The following is a 22,301-nucleotide window of genomic DNA, read 5'->3' on the forward strand; positions in this document are numbered from 1 at the left end:
TAGCACTGGAGTAATATGATCACATTTTTTGGTTCTAGTCAGGATTCTAGCAGCCGTATTTAGCACTAACTGAAGTTTATTTAGTGCTTTATCCGGGTAGCCGGAAAGTAGAGCATTGCAGTAGTCCTGCGTCATTTTTGGACAGAAAGTTTCTGATTTTTGCAATGTTACGTAGATGGAAAAAAGCTGTCCTTGAAACAGTCTTGATATGTTCTTCAAAAGAGAGATCAGGGTCCAGAGTAACGCCGAGGTCCTTCACAGTTTTATTTGAGACGACTGTACAACCATCCAGATTAATTGTCAGATTCAACGGAAGATTTCTTTGTTTCTTGGGACCTAGAACAAGCATCTCTGTTTTGTCCGAGTTTAAGAGTAGAAAGTTTGCAGCCATCCACTTCCTTATGTCTGAGACACAGGCTTCTAGCGAGGGCAATTTTGGGGCTTCACCATGTTTCATTGAAATGTACAGCTGTGTGTCATCCGCATAGCAGTGAAATCTAACATTATGTTTTCGAATGACATCCCCAAGAGGTAAAATATATAGTGAAAACAATAGTGGTCCTAAAACGGAACCTTGAGGAACACCGAAATTTACAGTTGATTTGTCAGAGGACAAACCATTCACAGAGACAAACTGATATCTTTCCGACAGATAAGACCTAAACCAGGCCAGAACTTGTCCATGTAGACCAATTTGGGTTTCCAATCTCTCCAAAAGAATGTGGTGATCGATGGTATCAAAAGCAGCACTAAGATCTAGGAGCACGAGGACAGACGCAGAACCTCGGTCTGACGTCATTAAAAGGTAATTTACCACCTTCACAAGTGCAGTCTCAGTGCTATGATGGGGTCTAAAACCAGACTGAAGTGTTTCGTGTACATTGTTTGTCTTCAGGAAGGCAGTGAGTTGCTGCGCAACTAAGGTCATTACAGAAAACACCAGACTGATTCCTATCAGGATTATTTGTGAGGATAGAATTAAGGAGAGTAGCCTTTTCTGGGTGTTTGGAGTCATACCTTGTGGGATTGGTAATAGTCTGAGAAAGATTTAGGGAGTCCCATTGCTTTAGGACTTGGTCAAGTGGTTTAAGCATGTCCCAGTTTAAGTCACCAAACAGGACAAATTCAGACTCAGTCTTGCCGAAAAAGATTATAACCAGAAAGGTTAACGTCAGTATTCAAAACATTCTTCCTTAACCACGTCTCAGTAATGACCAACACATCTGGATTGGAGCTGTGAACCCATATTTTCAATTTATCCATTTTAGGTAATAATTTTATACGAGAGCAGAAATCAGTGAAGCAGATGTCAGAGCACAAGTCAGAATTGGGGCTAGCAACAGTAGATGGACCAGGGTGTACATGCACATTTCCAGATATCATCAACAGTAATATAATCAAGGCACGGCATATGACAGGGAGAGCTCTGCAGTGCTGATTTATGACATCTGAATGTGCATTAGATGGCAACAAGATCATATTGTACAGAAATTTCATCAGGTAACATGAATACAAAGCCGGTGAGAGGTGGTTAGAATAGAATGGGAGGCTAAAAGTCTGTGTAACCAATAGAGAGTCAGAGTCCCGAGTGTGGGAACAAACAGTCTGTCCAAGGTTGGGTAATTGAGCCATATCAATAATGAACCTTTGGCAATGAGGATTTTGTAATTTTATAAATACATTATGGTGGTCCCGTTTGTAGTCTCTATTGTAAGGAATTTATTTGTTTATCAAACATTTCTCCCTGATCAAACACTTTGTGTCATCCTCTGTAGCATGCGTCCAACTGTTTGTTGTGTCAAAGACAAAGAACACATATGCATGCTCTTTCTTCGTTTGGCTTTTATGCTAAATGCATACAAAGTATATTATAAATATATAGCTATTAGTATTAGTAATTCTAATTAATAGAACCATGTCAAATCTGATCCTTTTTGCAGTTTTCCTTCGTATTGCCACTCTGATTCTGACTCTGTTATTGCACTTCCTTTGTTGGTCTCATCTCTTCCCCAATCAGAAATGCCTCAATAGATGACGGGGAGGGTCACAGGTTTGATTCGCAGCACTTCCAGTTGAGGTGAGACATTTCAAAATGACTGCTGACCCTCATGTTTGGCCCTCATGTTTGTCCTCCCATTCCATCTGTGATACATCTTTGTCCTCATTTTATCCTCTAATGCAAGACAGCATATACAGTGGGTAACATACATTTACGTGTGCAAAATAATTGTTCAAAAATTACCAATAAACTACAATGTAATCTTGTCAGTGTGATCTAATTTGAGTTATAAAGAGGCAGTTATTTATGTTTTTCTCAGTTTCCTAAGCTCAAGTATATATATAAAAAAAAAAGTAATTTATATGTGCTGTCTGAATATGGATCCATGTTAGTTCTCATATCAGTTTCCTTTCAAAGCGGCCTCTTTTTGCCCTAAGCGGGCTTTAGTGATGTAAGTAAGTAGCCTTGTGCGAGCCGGAATGGCGCATAGGCTCCTGCACCCATCTCCTGTTCCAGTAGCAGCTTTATGTACAGGTACACCCCCTGAACAGGACGCTAGTCTATTGCAGGGCCTTACCCTCAAACTATATCCTTAATGCTGAGTGCCAAGCAGAGATGCACTGGGTCCCATTTTTTGTCTTTGGTATGACTCGGCCGGGGATTGAACTCCCAACCTTCCAATCTCAGGGCGGACACTAACCACAAGGCCACTTTAGTGATGTGCATACTCGGAATGCTCATGGACAAAATTGATGATAAAAATAAATAAATAAATTAAGCTTAAAGATTTTCAGATTGTTCAGTAATGAATATAGAATTTAGTTCCCGCATAAGTTGTCACCGGTTACCACCCCATACTGATGGTAGTAGGCTTTCCTTTACTGGTACTATCATGGTGCAAATCACTTTGTTTCATGCTAAAAACAAGTTTGACCTTTTTTGCTTCATTTCAAAGATAAAGCAGATGGAAAACTCACTGGAGCGGTAATGTTAGCTTGGCGTGTAGTGAACTTGAAACTAGTGAAGTGGAAGTCTGCAGGAGGGCTCTCTGTGCCGACAGCATGGGGGGGTGGAAGAGTTCTGATATTTTTGAGTAAATCCAAATTCTAAATGAAGAGAAAAAAAAGACACGTAACAGTAGGTGTTTTGCATGTAAAACAACAAAATCCTGAGTGCACATGTAAATTGCTTTATAAACCAAGGTTGAATTCTTCCTTTTCCACTCCCATAACATAGGTGTTATTTATCTGTTCTGTTCTGTCTCTGTTCTGTCTCTGTCTCCTCTCTGTACTAACCACTCTCTCTGCTTTATTCTCCTACCCCCAGGCCTCCTGAGCCAGTTTACAGCACTGTGAACAAACTGTGTGACAAAACACCTTCTCCCCGCCGCTATTCCCCCATGGAGTGCGACAAAAGCCTCCTCCACTCCATACCCTTCCCTCACTATCACTTAGGCCTGCTCCCTGACTCCGAGATCACCAGGTATTCTACCCGCTGCATGGCATAACTTTGCATTGTATTGCATGGCATGGCATGCCCCCTACTCTCTTCCTATCCTCACACACACTCACTCGTTCCCAAAGGATCTCGCTCTTCTCAGCCTGCATGCCTCTCCTACCTCTCTATCCATGCCCCCTACTCTCTTCCTATCCTCACTTTCTCACTCGTTCCCAGAGGGTCTCGCTCTTCCAAGCCTGCATGCCTCTCCTCCCTTCGGCTCCCTCTCACTCCAGGGGATCTGATCTAGTCCAAACCTGCTGGCCTTATCTTTCGCAAACACATTTGGACACCCCCCAACCCGAAGTCGGGCAATGTTGTTATAAGTGAATGTGTTTTCTCTGAAAGCGTCAGGGTATTCGGTAAATGTGGTTTTAAAAGTGGTATGTTGAAGCCTATATATAGCACCTACTCAGACACACTCAAACACAATCAAACGCACTTAACTCACCAGATGTTATTACACTTTTTGTGAAGCCGGTGGTTGGTGTGATCGCAATGTTAAGGGGCAAGTTGTGATTTCACTACTCATCTATATTAGATATACTTGTCAAAAACAAAATCTCAGCTTGCTTGACAATATATCTCTTTCTTAGCTCTCCCTGAACACGTTGTAGTTGAACCCTCAAGCACTATTTCCCTTCTGGATCAGGATGGCCTCCACATTCGTTAAGTTTTGCTTGTTTGTTTAGAATTTCAATGATCTGCATTACGTTATGAAAACTAAAGTAGTTCCTTTTTGGCCTCCGTGGGTAGTTAATATAATAATAATAATAATACAAATAATAATACAAAAAATAATATAGATATTACATCAACAAGAACAGCAGTAGACTCTTTTTGCATCAATTGAAAAATAAGTATTGAGGTGCCATTTTATATGATAATGATCAAGATTCCGTCAGTGGTAAGCATACAGTTGTTAGTCTTTTATTGATTGTTTGCTCTTTCTCCTAGTAACAGCACTTTGCCATCTTTATCTCGTTTGTGCAGGGCTTATTTATTATTTCTGCTTGTTTATCATTTCTGCATGAGCAGCGTATCTGGGAGTACAATCAACAGAGCTGGGGTGTGATGGTAACCATGAATAAGGCATGAGGTGTTAAAGTGCATGCTATTCGGACCAGATTAGTTAATCTGTGCGTCATCCATATTGTTGAAGTTGGACCAGCCTAATGCAATGCGAACAGAGAACAAGATACATTGAATGCTAAGGCATTTAAAAGGATCACTTTACTCAACAACAAAAAAACATCTTTAGTATTTTGTTCATTAGTCCACTGTTGATATGGTCTCCACAAATGGTGCATGTCAGCAGTAAAGTTAAGAGAGAGCACTTTCAGTAAAAAAAAGTGTGATGTTGTTTTGCATCATATAATGCATTTATCATCATCATCATCATTTGTAGCTTTTTACTGAAAGTTTTGAAAACGTAACTGCTGACAAGAATACGTTTGTGAGACCATATCAACAGTGGATTAATGAACAAAATACAAAAATATGTTTTTGAGTCAAGTGATCATTTTAAGTCCGATGCTACATTTGGGATGCCGTGTTGCTCCTTATCAGAGGAAAGGCAGCCAAAGTTGCTCTGGCGAGTGGATCAGCACCAGCCATGAGGCTGGGCACTTGGCAAACCATGCCTTCCAGCATCATTACGTGGAGTCCCTTGACTACTTTAATATTTGAATGAATTGGCCTGCTGTTAACTATGCAGGTCATTGCAGAGCTTGTTAGATCAGTATTAATGAAATGGTGTTGTGTGCATGTGGCAGCAATGCTGGGCTGTTTCACAAAGGATCGGTAGATGAGGGTTTGTTTTGTATTAGGTCAAAATCAAACTTACAAGGGATATTTCAAACTGTGCTGACAATTATGAAGACAATCAATGTAGTTATTTGACCATGGTTTAAATTCAAATTGAGTAGTCTGCTGTTTTATTTGCTGTTGAAGAGTCTTCCAGTTGAAGCACACTACCGTAGGTCTTTATCACTGTCTGGTCATGTGGATAAAACAAAAATATGATTTTATAAATCGGATGATTGTTTTTTTCAACTATTTGTCAGGATATTGCTTCATTTGGTTTCAATCTGTGCCATTTGTATCATACCACACAAATGCCTATCTGGCCTGAAATGACAAGTAGGGATGGAATGATCTTCATAGATATGCTCTGGATGTGCCGACTGAAATTGAATTCACTTCGATGACTTTCCCTATGCTTGATGTGTCTGACATGTTAAACACTGGTAACTGAGATGCATAAGAGAACCATGAAATGTGGTATTCAATAAGCCTTGATTGATTGCTCAAGTGTAGCTGACATAATGTATTGATGTACTGTAGGGTGAAGCTGCCCTTAGATGCTGACCTTAGGTCAGTTTGGCATTTTCCTCACTAATAGATATAGTTTGGGTTAGGGGAAGGGAACCTGATTCTAGATCTCTAACTAGGGGAAACTTCACCCCGGAGCCCAGAGTTTATTAGTCCATTTGACCTTAATAATAATGTTTTTATGAGCTATTTTTATGTTTTAATAAGGAGCCTTAGCTACCGTCTCCTTTTCCAAAGACTTAGCAAAAGCCTCACAATCACAGAATATCAGAACATATTAGCATTTAATCATTTTTTTTGTTAAAGGGTAACGTTTTGTCTAATTACTCATTGTTAGGCATAACTACTTCTTTGTCTGGACCCTAATTAACTAGAAGGCAGTGTGTTTACAGTGGTTACATCCCAAACCGCACCCTATTCCCTATACAGTGCACTACTTTTGACAAGGGCCTAAGGTGCGCGTTTGGGACGCACACTGTGTTTTGGATTGCCTCATCTCCGTTTTAATTTGCATTCCCTCCGTTGTGGGCCGAGTGCACTGCCTCTTCCATTCTCGAAATCCAATTACAACCTAAGAAAGCTGTGGTATTGTGAGGCGACTTCTCAGAGGGAGCGGAGAATAATCAGACTTTCTCTTTAAAACCTACCCTAGAATGCAAGGGCGTGTGCAGTTCCAAGCATTTCTCAAAGGATTTTGTTTTCATCACTCATTCTGCTGTAAAGTGAGTAAGTTGAGTGAGAAAACACAAGTACTTAGAGCATCTGAACATGGTCATGCTCTGTGTACAGTCTTGTTTTCGCTATCAAAACACGAATGGAAATCAGACACTGTTATTTTGACCAGCGTTGACATCGCTTTGCGGTATTAAAGTAGTCACACTTATGCAGAGCGGGAAGGCAGTCGTGGTTGTAATTCGTTATATTCTTCAAGAATCAATTTGTAAATATAAAGAATTGAAATGACCATTGAACAGATTCTTGGACCTCCACATAAAAAACGAAATTCTAGTTGACCCCCTCATGCCTTGGGCTAGCTTGCTCCACAATATAACTGATTACTACCTAATGCTCACTGACTGTGGCTCTCGCTCTCTCAATTCAATGGGCATTATTGGCATGGGAAATGTATTGTATTGCCAAAGCAAGTGAAATAGATAATAAACAAAGATTAAATTAACAATCAGAAATGAACAGTAAACGTTACACTCATAAAGGCTTCTAAAGAATGGAGACATTTCAAACATTACATTATGGCTGTTTACAGTGTTTATAACAATATGCAAATAGTAGAAGTACAAAAGGGAAAATAAATAAACATGGGTTGTATTTACATTTCTCGCTCGCTCTCACCTGCAGAAATTGAGTGGCTGTGGGTGGATGCTGATAGAGGATGCCCACCCACAGTCAATAGCAATATTTCAATTTCTAAACTGTGTTGTGCACACTCATTATGCGATTGCTGTAAGTTGAGTTATATATATCCGTCAGAATTTATATTTCATCTGTTTCACAAAGGTTATACAGAATATCAGACCGATTAACATTAGTTAACTTTTGCGGGAAGGTTGAAAATAAACGTTTTCTGGACATTTGAAATGTTGAAGCAAAGCACATATGCAGTAGATATGCTCTGTAACCTACCCAACAGTCTATTCAAAACGTCGGTTTGCTTCTCACGTTCATGGCGTTCTTCTTACGACATTTTCAGATTTGAACACTTAAATATCAAAGGGATGCATGAGTACAAAGATTCTGGGAGAGCCTAACAAAAGGTGACATGAAATAATGAGGCAAGAAGAGAAAGGCATTTCATGGAGCTTGCTTAATGCATAGGCGGAATTGGTTGTCTGAGCTTACCCAGAGAGAGGTGGAATTCACAACGAATGTTCTGTTTTCTCATTCGCCCACATGATTACGGTGAGATGCTGTGGTTGCCTTGGTGCCGCAAACGTCAATTAGCTATTGCTGGTGTGCTGAATAGATATTACAGAACCATGTTAGCATTAGCATTTTGACTGTAGGCTACCTCCCTGTGTCCTAGCCTAGAATGTCCTGCAGTGGGCCTCCAGCTGTCTGACCGTTCCTCTCTCCATATCAATGGGTTTCAGCTGTCTGTGTTGCTGTCACAGGGGGGACTTTGGGGACACTGGGAGGGCAAGGGCCCACTCTAATGATTTATTAACAACCCTGGCTTAAATACCATGTGTATTCTCACAGAAGCATAATGTAATCAGGGTCGTATTCACTATAAACCAAATGGAAGAAAACAGCCGAAACAGGAAGGACTACCTGAACTTGTCCAATAACAATCTCTGATTTTAATGCATCTCAATAGCCTTTAAAAAGGGTGCGTCTACCGTACCTTTACCTCCCGTGCACCACACCTATGGAACTCCCTTCCAGATAGTCTCCAAGCTGTTCAGGCTGTTGGAGCTTTTAAAGCAGTCCGTAAGACTCATCTCTATCAATTGGCCTATCCTTCCCCCTAGACTTTGATTGTTGCTTTCATGATATGGTCAGATATATTTGTTTCTTTTTTTTTTTTTTTACTATTTGTCTATTTTATTCACTTTGAGATTGTTCTTGTATAATGAAAATCACTTTACAAATGTAATACATGTAGTATTATTATTAATGAGAGTGGTGAAAGCAGCTTGTCATTCCTAGCAACGGGGTCAACCATGCTCATTGTCTCTCAAATATACACTGAGTGTACAAATCATTAAGAACACCTGGTCTTTCCATGACAAAGACTGACCAGGTGAATCCAGGTGAAAGCTATGATCCCTTATTGACGTCACTTGTTAGATCCACTTCAGCCAGTGTAGATGAAGGAGACAGGTTAAGGTTAAAGAAGGATATTTAAGAGACATGGATTGTGTATGTGTGCCATTCAGAGAGTGAAGGGAAAATACAAAATATTTAAGTGCCTTTGAACAGGGTATGGTAGTAGATGCCAGGCGCACCGGTTTGTGTCAAGAACTGCAATGCTGCCGGGGTTTTCCACGCTCAACAATTTTCCGTGTGTATGAAGAATGGTCCACCACAAAAAGGACATCCAGCCAACTTGACACAACTGTGGGAAAGATTGGAATCAACATGGGCCAGCATCCCTGTGGAAAGCATTCGACATCTTGTAGAGTCCATCTAACTGAATATTAGTTCTTAATGTTTTTCCCACTCAGCGTATACTCAAAGCTGGTCTAAGCACAAAACATGTATATATCCCCATTTCCATGGATATAATTACATCCCAACCAATATTATTAGCTACATTAAGAAGATTTCAAATACATGGCTGCATTTCAAGTTCAGATCAAGCTTTTGTGCTACATTAAAGGACATTCAGATGCTATCTGGAGTTTGGTTGCCATCTACTGTTACATTTTGGAAGCAACGCTCTGTTGGGTGCTGGTAGGTTAAGCCATGCAGACACTGATGGTTGGCCCTGCCCTCAGCTATATACCAAAACAAGTGGCGGAGACCCCGCTTTGTTCTTTTACTTTACGTGCTCTATTTTGTTTTATAGATGCGCTATTGCAGGGGTTTCCAAATCCGAGCCTGAGGGTCCGGATTACTGCTGGTACTGCAGTCCCTGATTAGAGGTAGGGCTGTGACGGTCATGGAATTTTGGAGGAAGGTTATTTGTCAGCCAAATGACAGCGGTCGCCGTTCTAATCGTTTGAGTTGGCTACAGGAAGGAGAAACATAGTTTCATCACGTTACCACAGAAACTAACTCACTCGCATGTCATCTTTTTGAATGCCTGGCTTTCCCTTTTTCAGTCAGCTGATCGTTCCATGACACAACATTCTAAAACCGGTTATACTTTTGTCCCCTCTCCTCCCTCCTGTGGGCTGTTAGAGGTAAATCAGGCTTACTTTTACGCTTTTGGGTAAAGTTTCTGACTTAAATATGAAGTACATTTTTTTTTAATAAATACAATTTTAAACTAAAAATAATTATATATATATATATTATATATATATATATATATATATATATATATATATATATATATATAGATATATTATTTTTGTTTAAAATTGTATTTATTGAAAAAATGTACTATATATATATATATATATATATATATACTTATATATATATATATATATATATATATATATATATATACCTTTATTTCAACGGTTTTGACGGTTATTTTAATTTCATTACTGTCTTCATCCTTAATTGATTATCCAATTATCGTGCCAGCCCTAATTAGATTGAAAGAATGAAAATGGTCCAGATTAGAATTTGTCTGCTCTATTCACAGTTCAGATTTGTGGTAGGCAATGAGAGAATCAATTGGTTTTGCTCGACTCCTTGCGTACTCTCCTCCGTACTCTCCTCGCCTGCTTTTGAAAATGGTAAAACGTAATCAAGGAGACATCAAAAGATTTCAAAACACTTCCGCGCTAGCAGGTGGGAGAATACTCTTGTGTGACCTCTGCCGAAGGAGGTCAGTAGAATAGCATACTTCTCCGTTCACCTACTAACAAGTTGACACACTTTTCGACTACTCATCGGTTTCCAGTTCAAGGAAGAGAGGAGGACGCAGGAGTCGAGGAGAGGACAGACTTAAACCAATTGAGAAACTCCCCTTGTATTATAGGAAAACTTACTAATCACCATGCTCGGACAATGTCGTACCCTAACCTTATTTCACAAATGGTTTGAGACACACCTTAAATGTTTTTGGGTACCACTGCTTTACCCAATTACTTTAAAGCAGTATTTCACAGATGTTTTACTTCATATTCAAAGGTGACATTTTCACACATAGTGGTATGGTGCTAAAGGATGTAAAAAAATCACTGAATCGTTCCTTTAATCCTCCAGTAGATGGCAATCTATTGTTATGTAATAAGTGTTAGGCCTGTCACAACAATCTGTCTAAGCGGGAACTTACAATCCACAGCGCAGCACTTTGCAACTAGGTCAGTGGCCATGTATATGAACAGTGAGGGAAAAAAGTATTTGATCCCCTGCTGATTTTGTACGTTTGCACACTGACAAAGAAATGATCAGTCTATCATTTTAATGGTAGGTTTATTTGAACAGTGAGAGACAGAATAACAAAAAAAAATCCTGAAAAACGCATGTCAGAAATGTTATAAAATGATTAGCATTTTAATGAGGGAAATAAGTATTTGACCCCTCTGCAAAACATGACTTAGTACTTGGTGGCAAAACCCTTGTTGGCAATCACAGAGGTCAGACGTTTCTTGTAGTTGGCCACCAGGTTTGCACACATCTCAGGAGGGATTTTGTCCCACTCCTCTTTGCAGATCTTCTCCAAGTCATTAAGGTTTCGAGGCTGACCTTTGGCAACTCGAAACTTCAGCTCCCTTCACAGATTTTCTATGGGATTAAGGTCTGGAGACTGGCTAGGCCACTCCAGGACCTTAATGTGCTTCTTCTTGAGCCACTCCTTTGTTGCCTTGGCCGTGTGTTTTGGGTCATTGTCATGCTGGAATACCCATTCACGACCCATTTGCAATGCCCTGGCTGAGGGAAGGAGGTTCTCATCCAAGATCGTCCCTTTGATGCGGTGAAGTTGTCCTGTCCCCTTAGCAGAAAAACACCCCCAAAGCATAATGTTTCCACCTCCATGTTTGACGGTGGGCATGGTGTTCTTGGGGTCATAGGCAGCATTCCTCCTCATCCAAACACGGCGAGTTGAGTTGATGCCAAAGACCTCCATTTTGGTCTCATCTGACCACAACACTTTCACCCAGTTGTCCTCTGAATCACTCAGATGTTCATTGGCAAACTTCAGACGGGCATGTATATGTGCTTTCTTGAGCAGGGGGACCTTGTGGGTGCTGCAGGATTTCAGTCCTTCACGGCGTAGCGTGTTACCAATTCTTTTCTTGGTGACTATGGTCCCAGCTGCCTTGAGATCATTGACAAGATCCTCCCGTGTAGTTCTGGGCTGATTCCTCACCGTTCTCATGATCATTGCAACTCCATGAGGTGAAATCTTGCATGGAGCCCCAGGCCGAGGGAGATTGACAGTTCTTTTGCGTTTCTTCCATTTGCGAATAATCTCACCAACTGTTGTCACCTTCTCACCAAGCTGCTTGGCGATGGTCTTGTAGCCCATTCCAGCGTTGTGTAGGTCTACAATCTTGTCCCTGACATCCTTGGAGAGCTCTTTGGTCTTGGCCATGGTGGAGAGTTTGGAATTTGATTGATTGATTGCTTCTGTGGACAGGTGTCTTTTATACAGGTAACAAACTGAGATTAGGAGCACTCCCTTTAAGAGTGTGCTCCTAATCTCAGCTCGTTACCTGTATAAAAGACACCTGGGAGCCAGAAATCTTTCTGATTGAGAGGGGGTCAAATACTTATTTCCCTCAATAAAATGCTAATCAATTTATAACATTTTTGACATGCGTTTTTCTGGATTTTTTTGTTGTTATTCTGTCTCTCTGTCATAATCGTCATAGTGAGTGGACCAAAACGCAGCGGGTATATGTATGCTCATCTTCTTTTATTGAAAAAAACAAAAACACTTATACTAAACAAATGACGAAAAACAGTCCTGTAAGGTTCACTGACAATACACGGAGACAACTACCCACAAAACCCATGGAAAAACACCCCTACTAAATAGGACCTTCAATTACATTTACATTTACATTTAAGTCATTTAGCAGACGCTCTTATCCAGAGCGACTTACAAATTGGTGCATTAACCTTATAATATCCAGTGGAACAACCACTTTACAATAGTGCATCTAAATCTTTTAAGGGGGGGTTAGAAGGATTACTTTATCCTATCCCAGGTATTCCTTAAAGAGGTGGGGTTTCAGGTGTCTCCGGAAGGTGGTGATTGACTCCGCTGTCCTGGCGTCGTGAGGGAGCTTGTTCCACCATTGGGGTGCCAGAGCAGCGAACAGTTTTGACTGGGCTGAGCGGGAACTGTGCTTCCTCAGAGGTAGGGAGGCGAGCAGGCCAGAGGTGGATGAACGCAGTGCCCTTGTTTGGGTGTAGGGCCTGATCAGAGCCTGAAGGTACGGAGGTGCCGTTCCCCTCACAGCTCCGTAGGCAAGCACCATGGTCTTGTAGCGGATGCGAGCTTCGACTGGAAGCCAGTGGAGAGAGCGGAGGAGCGGGGTGACGTGAGAGAACTTGGGAAGGTTGAACACCAGACGGGCAACGAGGCAACGAGGAACAGCTGCCTCAAATTGAAGGTCAACCCAAGAAACTTAAACATAGAAATAGACACACTAGAACAAACATAGAAATATACTAACATAGAACATAAACCAAAACCCCCGAAACACATAAAACAAACACCCCCTGCCACACCCTGACCAAACTACAATAACAAATAACCCCCTTTACTGGTCAGGACATGACACTCTCACTGTTCAAATAAACCTACCATTAAAATTATAGACTGATCATTCCTTTGTCAGTAGGCAGACGTACAAAATCAGCAGGGGATCAAATACTTTTTTCCCTCACTGTACAGTATGAAGCATCTCAGCATATTAGTGCTGATATAGGATCAGTTTTACCATTAGATCACAATGAATAAGATTACATGGGACCTTGTCCTAGATCAGAGCTCTTACTCTGAGACTCATTGCTATCTATCCCTATAGCTTGATTTCTAGACTTCATCCGTCTCCTACTGTTCTCAAGCAACTCAAAAAGACACCTGGCAAGGGACTCCGAACCTTCTAGCTTTACTTTACATACATTATTAACTATATCATTTTGTTGGTTTGACAGCGACAGTGCTCCTTCAGAGTAGATTGGTGTCACTACAGGGAAAATAAGTCTCATCTCTCCAAAGAGTCCTTGAGGAAGGTGTCCTCAATGTCCTGATTGCTATTTGACTTTAGCCCAGTGGGAGCTGGTGGCAGATGCTAGCTCTCGGTCTTCATACATGTGTGTGTGCGTGCATACGTGCACACTTGTGACCTCACGCTCATGTGCAGGCTCCTCGTCTCCAGGAAACCAGTCAGAAATGGGACAATGATTTAAGTAGAGCACAATGCTCCTTTGGGCCTCTGCCATCTCTGTACTGTGCATAGGCGCGCTCTACGTGGCCCCGCGTCTATCTGCTTGTGTGTGTGATTCTCTTTCTTCTCTCCCGGACGGACAGTCAAGATGCTAAGCCCCTCGGACTCGGATGCTGAGCTGATGTACTATCTGACCTGTTTGTACAGGGATCCCAGGAGGATGGTCCTCCACAAGGGCTCCACAGGCCTGGGATTCAACATCGTGGGCGGGGAGGACGGCGAGGGCATCTTTGTCTCCTTCATCCTGGCTGGAGGGCCCGCCGACCTGAGCGGAGAGCTGCGGAGGGGAGACCAGATCCTGTCGGTGAGTTTACCCCTACAGACGCACATAATGATATTTATACTGGTAATGTTTCTACATACACAAACAGACAGGTAAGCACATGTACTGTATTTGGCAGTGTACTACAAGGTTTGAGAACAAGATTATACTCCTGAGATGTCCCATTTTCAAGAATGTCCTGAGAAACAGTTACAGTACAAAGTAATGTACTTATACTGTACATGTTGACACACTTACAGTGCATTCGGAAAGTATTCAGACCCCTTGACTTTTTCCACATTTTGTTACGTTACAACCTTATTACAAATTTGATGAAATTGTTTTTTTTCCCTCATCAATCTACACACAATACCCTGTAATGACAAACCAAAACAGGTTTTTAGACATTTTTGCAAATTCGAAAAACTTAAATATACATTTACATAAGTATTCAGACCCTTTACTCAGTACTTTGTTGAAGCATCTTTGGCAGTGTTTACATCCTTGAGTCTTCTTGGGTATGACGCTACAAGTTTGGCACACCTGTATTTGGGGAGTTTCCCATTATTCTATGCAAACCCTCTCAAGCTCTGTCAGGTTGGATGGGGAGTGTCGCTGCACGGCTATTTTCAGGTCTCTCCAGAGATGTTTGATCTGGTCCCGAAGCCACTCATGCGTTGTCTTGGCTGTGTGCTTAGGGTCATTGTCCTGTTGGAAGGTGAACCTTCACCCCAGTCTGAGGTCCTGAGTGCTCTGGATCAGGTTTTCATCAAGTATCTCTCTGTATTTTGCCCCATTCGGCTTTCCTTCAATCCTGACTATTCTCCCAGTCCCTGCTGCTGAAAAAACATCCCCACAGCATGATGCTGCCACAACCATGCTTCACCGTAGGGATGGTGCCAGGTTTCCTCCAGACATGACATTTGGCATTCAGGCCAAAGAGTTAAATCTTGGTTTTATCAGACCAGAGAATCTTGTTTCTTATGGTCTGAGAGTCCTTTAGGTGCCTTTTGGCAAACTCCAACCCGGCTGTCATGTGCCTTTTACTGAGAAGAGGCTTCCGTCTGGCCACTCTACCATAAAGTCCTGATTGGTGGAGTGCTGCAGAGATGGTTGTCCTTCTGGAAGGTTCTCCCGTCTCCACAAAGGAACTCTAGAGCTGTGTTAGAGTGACAATCGGGTTCTTGGTCACCTCCCTGACCAAGGCCCTTCTCCCCCAATTTCTCAGTTTGGCCGGGTGGCCAGCTCTAGGAAGAGTCTTGGTGGTTCCAAACTTCTTCCATTTAAGAATGGAGGCCACTGTGTTCTTGGGGACCTTCAATCCTGTCTCGGAGCTCTACGGACAATTCCTTCGACCTCATGGCTTGGTTTTTGCTCTGACATCCACTGTCAACTGTGGGACCTTGTATAGACAGGTGTGCGCCTTTCCAAATCATGTCCAATCAATTGAATTTACCACAGGTGGACGCCAAGTTGTTGAAACATCTCAAGGATGATCAATGGAAGCAGGATGCACCTGAGCTCAATTTCGAGTCTCATAGCAAAGGGTCTGAATACTTACGTAAATAAGGTATCTTTTTTATTTTTAATACATTTGCAAAAAATAAATTAAACCAGTTTTCGCTTTGTCATTAGCGGATATTGCTTGTAGATGGATGTGGGAATTTTCGAATAAGGCTGTATGTAACATAACAAAATGTGGAAAGACCGCCATGGTCCCTGTGCCCAAGAATGCAATGAATCATGGATCTTGGAGATCTCGGAAGAGGCACTGTAAGTGTAACTATGCTGATGTAACACTTCATTATGTTTCACCGTGAAAACAGTTCTCATGGGCACACAAATCCAAAATAATGTTGGCCTATGCCATTGCAAAATCGAAAGTTAACCTCTTCTAACACCTTATAGGCCTACTGTCATTAACGTATAGCCTACTTATTGAATGTGCACATGTGCAAAAATGTCCAATTGTGTGTAGATTGATGAGGAAAATGTAGTATTTAATCCATTTTAGAATAATAACGTAACAAAATGTAGAAAACATCAAGGGGTCTGAATACTTTCCGAAGGCACTGTATGTTCAAACATACAGTATACACATGTGGGTGCAAACACATGCTGGCATTGTATACCTGTAGCCTTTGAGGCTATAAATGAACAACATGTTGACCAACAATTCCAATGTTTGTCTCATTCCTCATACGTATTTAAAAATATATATATTATCATTATTTATTTATTTTCCCTGGATCATTTCACTATCTTTGGATTATATACACTGATTGTACAAAACATTAGGAACATCTGTTCTTTCCATGACTGACTGACCAGGTGAATCCAGGTGGAAGCTATGATCCCTTATTGATGTCACTTGTTAAATCCACTTCAGTCAGTGTAGATGAAGGGGAGGAGACAGGTTGAAGAAGGATTTTTCAGCCTTGAGACAATTGAGACATGGATTGTGTATGTGTGCCATTCAGAGGGTGAATGGGCAGGACTAAAGAGAATTGCATTTGAATGGGGTATGGTTATAGGTGCCAGGTGCACCGGTTTGAGAGTGTCAAGAACTGCAACGCTGCTGGGTTTTTCACACAACAGTTTCCTGTGTGTATCAAGAATGGTCCAACACCCAAATTATATCTTGGGGACCTTCAATCCTGTCTCGGAGCTCTACGGACAATTCCTTCGACCTCATGGCTTGGTTTTTGCTCTGACATCCACTGTCAACTGTGGGAAACATTGGAGTCAACATGTGCCAGCATCCCTGTGGAAACGGTTTCAACACCTTGTAGATTTCATGCCCTGACGAATTGAGGCTGTTCTGAGGGCAAAAGGAGTTGCAACTAAATTTTAGGAAGGTGTTCCTAATGTTTTGGAAAACCCAACAGCGTTGCATTTCTTGACACCCTTTTTTGAAATAAATATTTTTTCACAAATGCAGTGTACTGGGCCTTTACTAGTATTAGCGGACTGACATAGACATCAGCAGCTCTAAAAAATAAAATAATTCAGCATCTCAGCTTTGCTCTTGCAAGAATCAATAGTTGGAATTGTGACAGTGTTGCCCTGTCCCTTTCTCTGCGATTGTCATTCGAATAGAATCCAGATAGAACAAAACCCTGTCCTCAAAAAATGTACATCACAAGGTGCAAAGTTATGGGCAAAGACACAAAACATCCACATCATATTTTATATTTTTCTTGGTCAAAAAACAACCACTTTTTGTGCAGTATTAATTTGCCATTCTTACAAACCTCTTAATGTAAATGTACATTACTGTATTGTACATAGGCTGGTCATCTAGGTTTGTACCTCTAGACTTACCATCACCATGAAGAAAAACAAGACACAATATGGTAATTGAGTACATTGAGACATAAAGTGGTTTGTGATGATGTGGCTCAGTTGGTAGAACATGGTGCTTGCAATGCTATGGTTGTGGGTTCAATTCCCACGGGGGATCAGTACAAAATAGGTTGCATTTGCAAAGTATTTCAAGAAACTGGAAAATATATGTAAAGCAAGTATTTTTTATATTCCACAAGTAATATCAGATTCACTTGTTTTGTACAGATAATTATCTGACTCAAGTTACAAATGCTGGTAAACACTCAAATACATTTATACTGAACAAAAATATAAATGCAACATGCAACAATTTCAAAGATTTTACTGTTACACCTCACATAAGGAAATCAGTCAATTTATATCAATTCATTAGACCCTAATCTATGGATTTAACATGACTGAGAATACAGATATGCATCTATTGGTCACAGGTACCTTAAAAAAAGATAGGGACGTGCATCAGAAAATGTGACCACTATTTGCCTCATGCAGCTTGACACATCTCCTTCACATAGAGTTGATCAGGCTGTTGATTGTGGCTGTGCGAAGTTTCTGGATATTGGCGGAAACTGGAACACATTGTTGTAAACATCGATCCAGAGCATCCCGCACATGCTCAATGGGTGACATGTCTGGTGAGTATGCAGGTCATGGAAGAACTGGGACATTTTTAGCTTCCAGGAATTGTGTACAGATCCTTGTGACATGGGGCTGTGCATTGTCATACTGAAACATGAGGTGATGGCGGCGGATGAATGGCTCGACAATGGGCCTCAGGATCTCATCACGGTATCGCTGTGCATTAAAATTGCTATCGATAAAATGCAATTGTGTTCATTTTCCGTAGCTTATGCCTGCCAATACCATAACCCCACTGCCACCATGGGCACTGGGTTCACAACATTGACATCTGCAAACTGCTCACCCACACGACGCAATACACTGGTCTACGGTTGTGAGGCCGGTTGGACGTACTGCCAAATTCTCAAAAATGAAGTTGGAGGCAGGTTATAGTAGAGAAATGAAAATCAAACTCTGGCAACAGCTCTGGTGGACATTCCTGCAGTCAGCATGCCAATTGAACGCTCCCTCAAAACTTGAGACACCCTACAATAGCCTTTCTGACGCCCCTGCCCTGGCAACTTGATCAGAGTAGGCAGTTAAGGTGCATTTCAGCTCTGGCCTGATTTACATGTCTAAGAATAACTTGTTCCCTCTTTCTCTCAGGCACGTAGTCTTTCCCTCAGTCTCTCACTTTCCCTCCCACTTCCCAGTCTCTTCACGTCACACTGTCAGACAGGCATTGAGTAGTAAGCACACACGCACACACACACACACACACACACACACACACACACACACACACACACACACACACACACACACAAGGGGTTGAGATTAATGGGTTGAGAGGGAAGGAGGGAGGGACCTGTTTGACTTGTTATTTTTTGTTTGCAGTTGTACAAAGTGGAAAATGTATGTACAGATCAATGTGTCTTTGTCAATGCAGGTTAATGGCATCGACCTACGCGGGGCCACCCACGAGCAAGCGGCTGCAGCGCTAAAGGGGGCGGGCCAAACGGTCACCATCATTGCCCAGTACCGTCCCGAGGGTGAGTATCAGCTGTAACGGTTAATCACTGAGCTTCATGATCAAGGCGAAAGGCACGTGACAACACACACTCTAGAACAGTGGTCGCCATCCAGTCAATTGCAATCGACTGGTCGATCTTAAGGCATTCCTAGTCGATCAGCAAACTTTTCTGTTGAATAGCCAACGATAAAGCAGTGCACTCCCGTTTATTAAATTCCTCTCATGCCATTAGTGATAGGTACACTTGATTAACAAGACCAACTCAGTGGCCTTGTTCCCGCTCTGAGATTGGAAGGTTGGAATTTCGATCCCAGGCCGAGTCATACCAAATACTGTAAAAATTAGACCCAATGCATCTCAGCTTGGCACTCCGCATTAAGGAGATAGATTGTGGGTAAGGCCCTGCGATAGACTTGTGTCCTGTCCAGTGGTGTACTTGTACATCAAGCTGCCTCAAGCTACAGAAACAGAAACTTGCTCCTCTGAGCCGTTCCATCTCACACAAGCCAAGGCTACTTCCACTTGATTAACTTGCCTGGAACACCGGGTAGGCGAAGTGGTCCCATTTTGAAAATGTCATTGGTCTGAATGTGCAAATTCAGCTACCTGGGTGGTGAGAGGTGGAGCCTCTGTTGCTCTCTCCCTCCATTCGCTGAGAGACTGACCTTCAGATGCAGGCACTGCGAGTCCAGTGAAATCAAATAAAAAAATGTTTCACTACCCAACCCTCATTAATACAGCACTGCTTTTAATGTTGCATTGGCTCAGAAAAAGTGAATTTCACACTGGGTTGCTTTGATTGGTGTGCCAAGACATGCCATCTTGGATTAAAGTCAGCAATTGCATTTGGCGATACTTCAGGGGATGACTGCAGTAACAGTGAGTCATGGGCCTGGACTTTCAGAATCACTGTGTAAAGGTGCATTCTGGGAAGATTGTAATGTTCTGAATTGGTTTGTCCGAAGATTATCCTCAGAAACAGTAAAGGGTATGAAGTTTGAGACTGTTTTGACACTGGGGATGTAAGTGCCTGCTTGAATCATGTGGTTGAGATTTGACCAAAAACAGACTGGCACACAGGACTCCCTGCTGACGATCACTCCCCAAACTGACGACTGCTCTCTTTTCTCACCCGTCAGAACTTGCTTTGTGCTCCCCGCGCCGGGCCCCTTCGCCAGCACCAGGTTTGTGCCATGTGATCAGCGCCCAGGGTCAAAGTTGAGCAATCTGGCCCCAGTGGCAGCTCTGAACATGGACGTTCCTCACGGGGGTCTTGGGGGCAGGATCACTGGAGTGTGGCCAGTCACGAGCAGTCCACTTACCCCTGCTCATTCACAGGCTAACTCCTTGTATCAGACAGCCCCTCCTCCCCCTTTTTGTCCCTCATCTTCCCATCTTGCAAGATCTTACCTCACCCCCTCTCCTACACACCCACACACACCAACACATACAGTACACATACTGCAGATCGGGGTGGGCAGTATCCAGTGCCCGATAATGATACAATTATTATTTTGGATAAACGACTTCAGTCTACACCTGAATGTCTAAAATCATAGAGAAATTCTAAATCCTGATGTGGCCCTCGAGACAAATATTTCCCACCCCTGAAGTAATTCTGAATAACAATACTAACTCACATTTGCTCATAGAAATGTATTATCGGATAAGTACTTGTTGCCTTCACTAGCAAACTGAACTGTCTGCCAATATAATTGGTGACAATCAAATTAAAGACTGTCAGTTCTGTTTTCCATATGATTTTTGCAATAGCAGGTCAAAGAAGAAACGTGGGAGTATTTGACAGCAATCCTTTCATTTTAGCCTATATTGTGATGACGGTACATAACTGCTTGAATACAATCATCAAGCTTTGCAATTGCTTCCATATTATGGCAGGTCACCTTCACTGCAGGAAATGTAAAGGAAATACCAGTACAGTGCCATAAAATAAATTGCTTCTGAGTAATTGCTTGTGTATCTGAGAGTTTTTGGCAGTGTATCAAACCTCTTCACTTAGTGAAGATTTAACTGAAAGTTGAAATACCGCTTTTGATCATTCAGAACCGCCTAACTATTAAACCAAGATGCAAGATGAATCGCTGGATATGCAAGTGTAAACAGAACCTCAAATCCCAATTCACAACATTTGAATCCTTCCTTCCACCACTACTTTACCCTTCCACAGCCTGCGGTGAACATTGTATTTCGTATTTCACTCTGCATGCACAGATGCATACCTCATTTCCATTCACCCCCCTCCTATATGGCTGTGACCGAATTATTATATTATGTCCTGGGTCATTATTGAATTTGTGTCCCTTGCCTTTGCAGCAATGAAAAACACGACAAATAGTTTCACGTCATACATGTTTTTTGTATTATTTTGTTTATGTTGAGCTGTTTATAAATAATAAATAATAAAACATAATATATAAAGTTCTTTATGCAAAGTTTAGAGCAGGCAAATTGGCTTGTCCCAATAATGATGAGTTGAGTTGTAGCGACATGTTTTGGGGATTTAGAGCTCTAAGTATTTCATATATTGTATAAAAACAAAGGTTGTGTCTCCTTTAGTTTCTTTGTAATGCACCAACTCTAGTAAATATAGAGACGAGAATTCAGTCACAGCCTGTCTTTCAGGTCTTGATACTATACCCCAGCTCACAGCCCTAAACCAATGCCCACTGTGCTTTTCTCCTGGTGTAAGACATGATCTCACATCATCCATCAACACATCCTATTCCATCCATCCACACATCCTTTTCTCACTGAATGCAGTTTCCTTTTTGCATTTTCTTCCCACCAAAAATGTCACTCTTCTTCCTAAATTGTGCTTGATAATGGCCAGATGTTCTAAACCTTTGTTCGAAGAGATATTTTTATTTATCTATTTAAGGCCAACCTTTAATTGTCTGTTTAATTCTTCATTCATTTCTACTTTTTTTTGTTTGGTTTTATTCCTTCTAAAAATAACAGACCAACATTGCATTGGTGCAAAAGCTTAGTATATGGCTAACAGAGAAAAAGTCATCATGATTCATGACACATTCAAGTACATGCAGAGAGGAAAAACTTTAGGTAGCACATACCATTAATGTTTTTTTTTTTCAAAAATATATGTTAATACATTCTTTAAAAAATACATTTTTCTGATTGCTAAGTTTCATGTCCAAATTATCCCAAAGTGTCTAAAATGTATTGTGTAGCTCAATAAAGTTA

General features: G+C 41.5%; 1 protein-coding gene across 23 annotated transcripts in view; it reads left to right on the forward strand.

Annotated features, from left to right (window-relative positions):
- The window catches only part of dlg2 (discs, large homolog 2 (Drosophila)), a 400,329-nt gene that overhangs the window by 352,438 nt on the left and 25,590 nt on the right, over positions 1 to 22,301 (forward strand). For 15 of the 23 annotated variants that reach the window (XR_006758604.1, XM_014136934.2, XM_045693428.1 and 12 more), the window contains 5 exons: positions 2,018 to 2,077; positions 3,326 to 3,481; positions 14,023 to 14,179; positions 18,996 to 19,098; positions 20,219 to 20,263. Coding sequence is in view for 22 of the 23 variants with exons in the window: in XM_014136934.2 (XP_013992409.1) it covers positions 2,018 to 2,077; positions 3,326 to 3,481; positions 14,023 to 14,179; positions 18,996 to 19,098; positions 20,219 to 20,263 (521 nt within the window). In the remaining variant the exon portion in view is untranslated. The remainder of the gene's footprint in view (positions 1 to 2,017; positions 2,078 to 3,325; positions 3,482 to 14,022; positions 14,180 to 18,995; positions 19,099 to 20,218; positions 20,264 to 22,301) is intronic. The other 8 variants (XM_045693430.1, XM_045693431.1, XM_045693435.1 and 5 more) reach the window with 3 other exon arrangements.

Source organism: Salmo salar, chromosome ssa13, assembly GCF_905237065.1.
Source record: "Salmo salar chromosome ssa13, Ssal_v3.1, whole genome shotgun sequence".
Classification (NCBI taxonomy): Eukaryota; Metazoa; Chordata; class Actinopteri; order Salmoniformes; family Salmonidae; genus Salmo; species Salmo salar.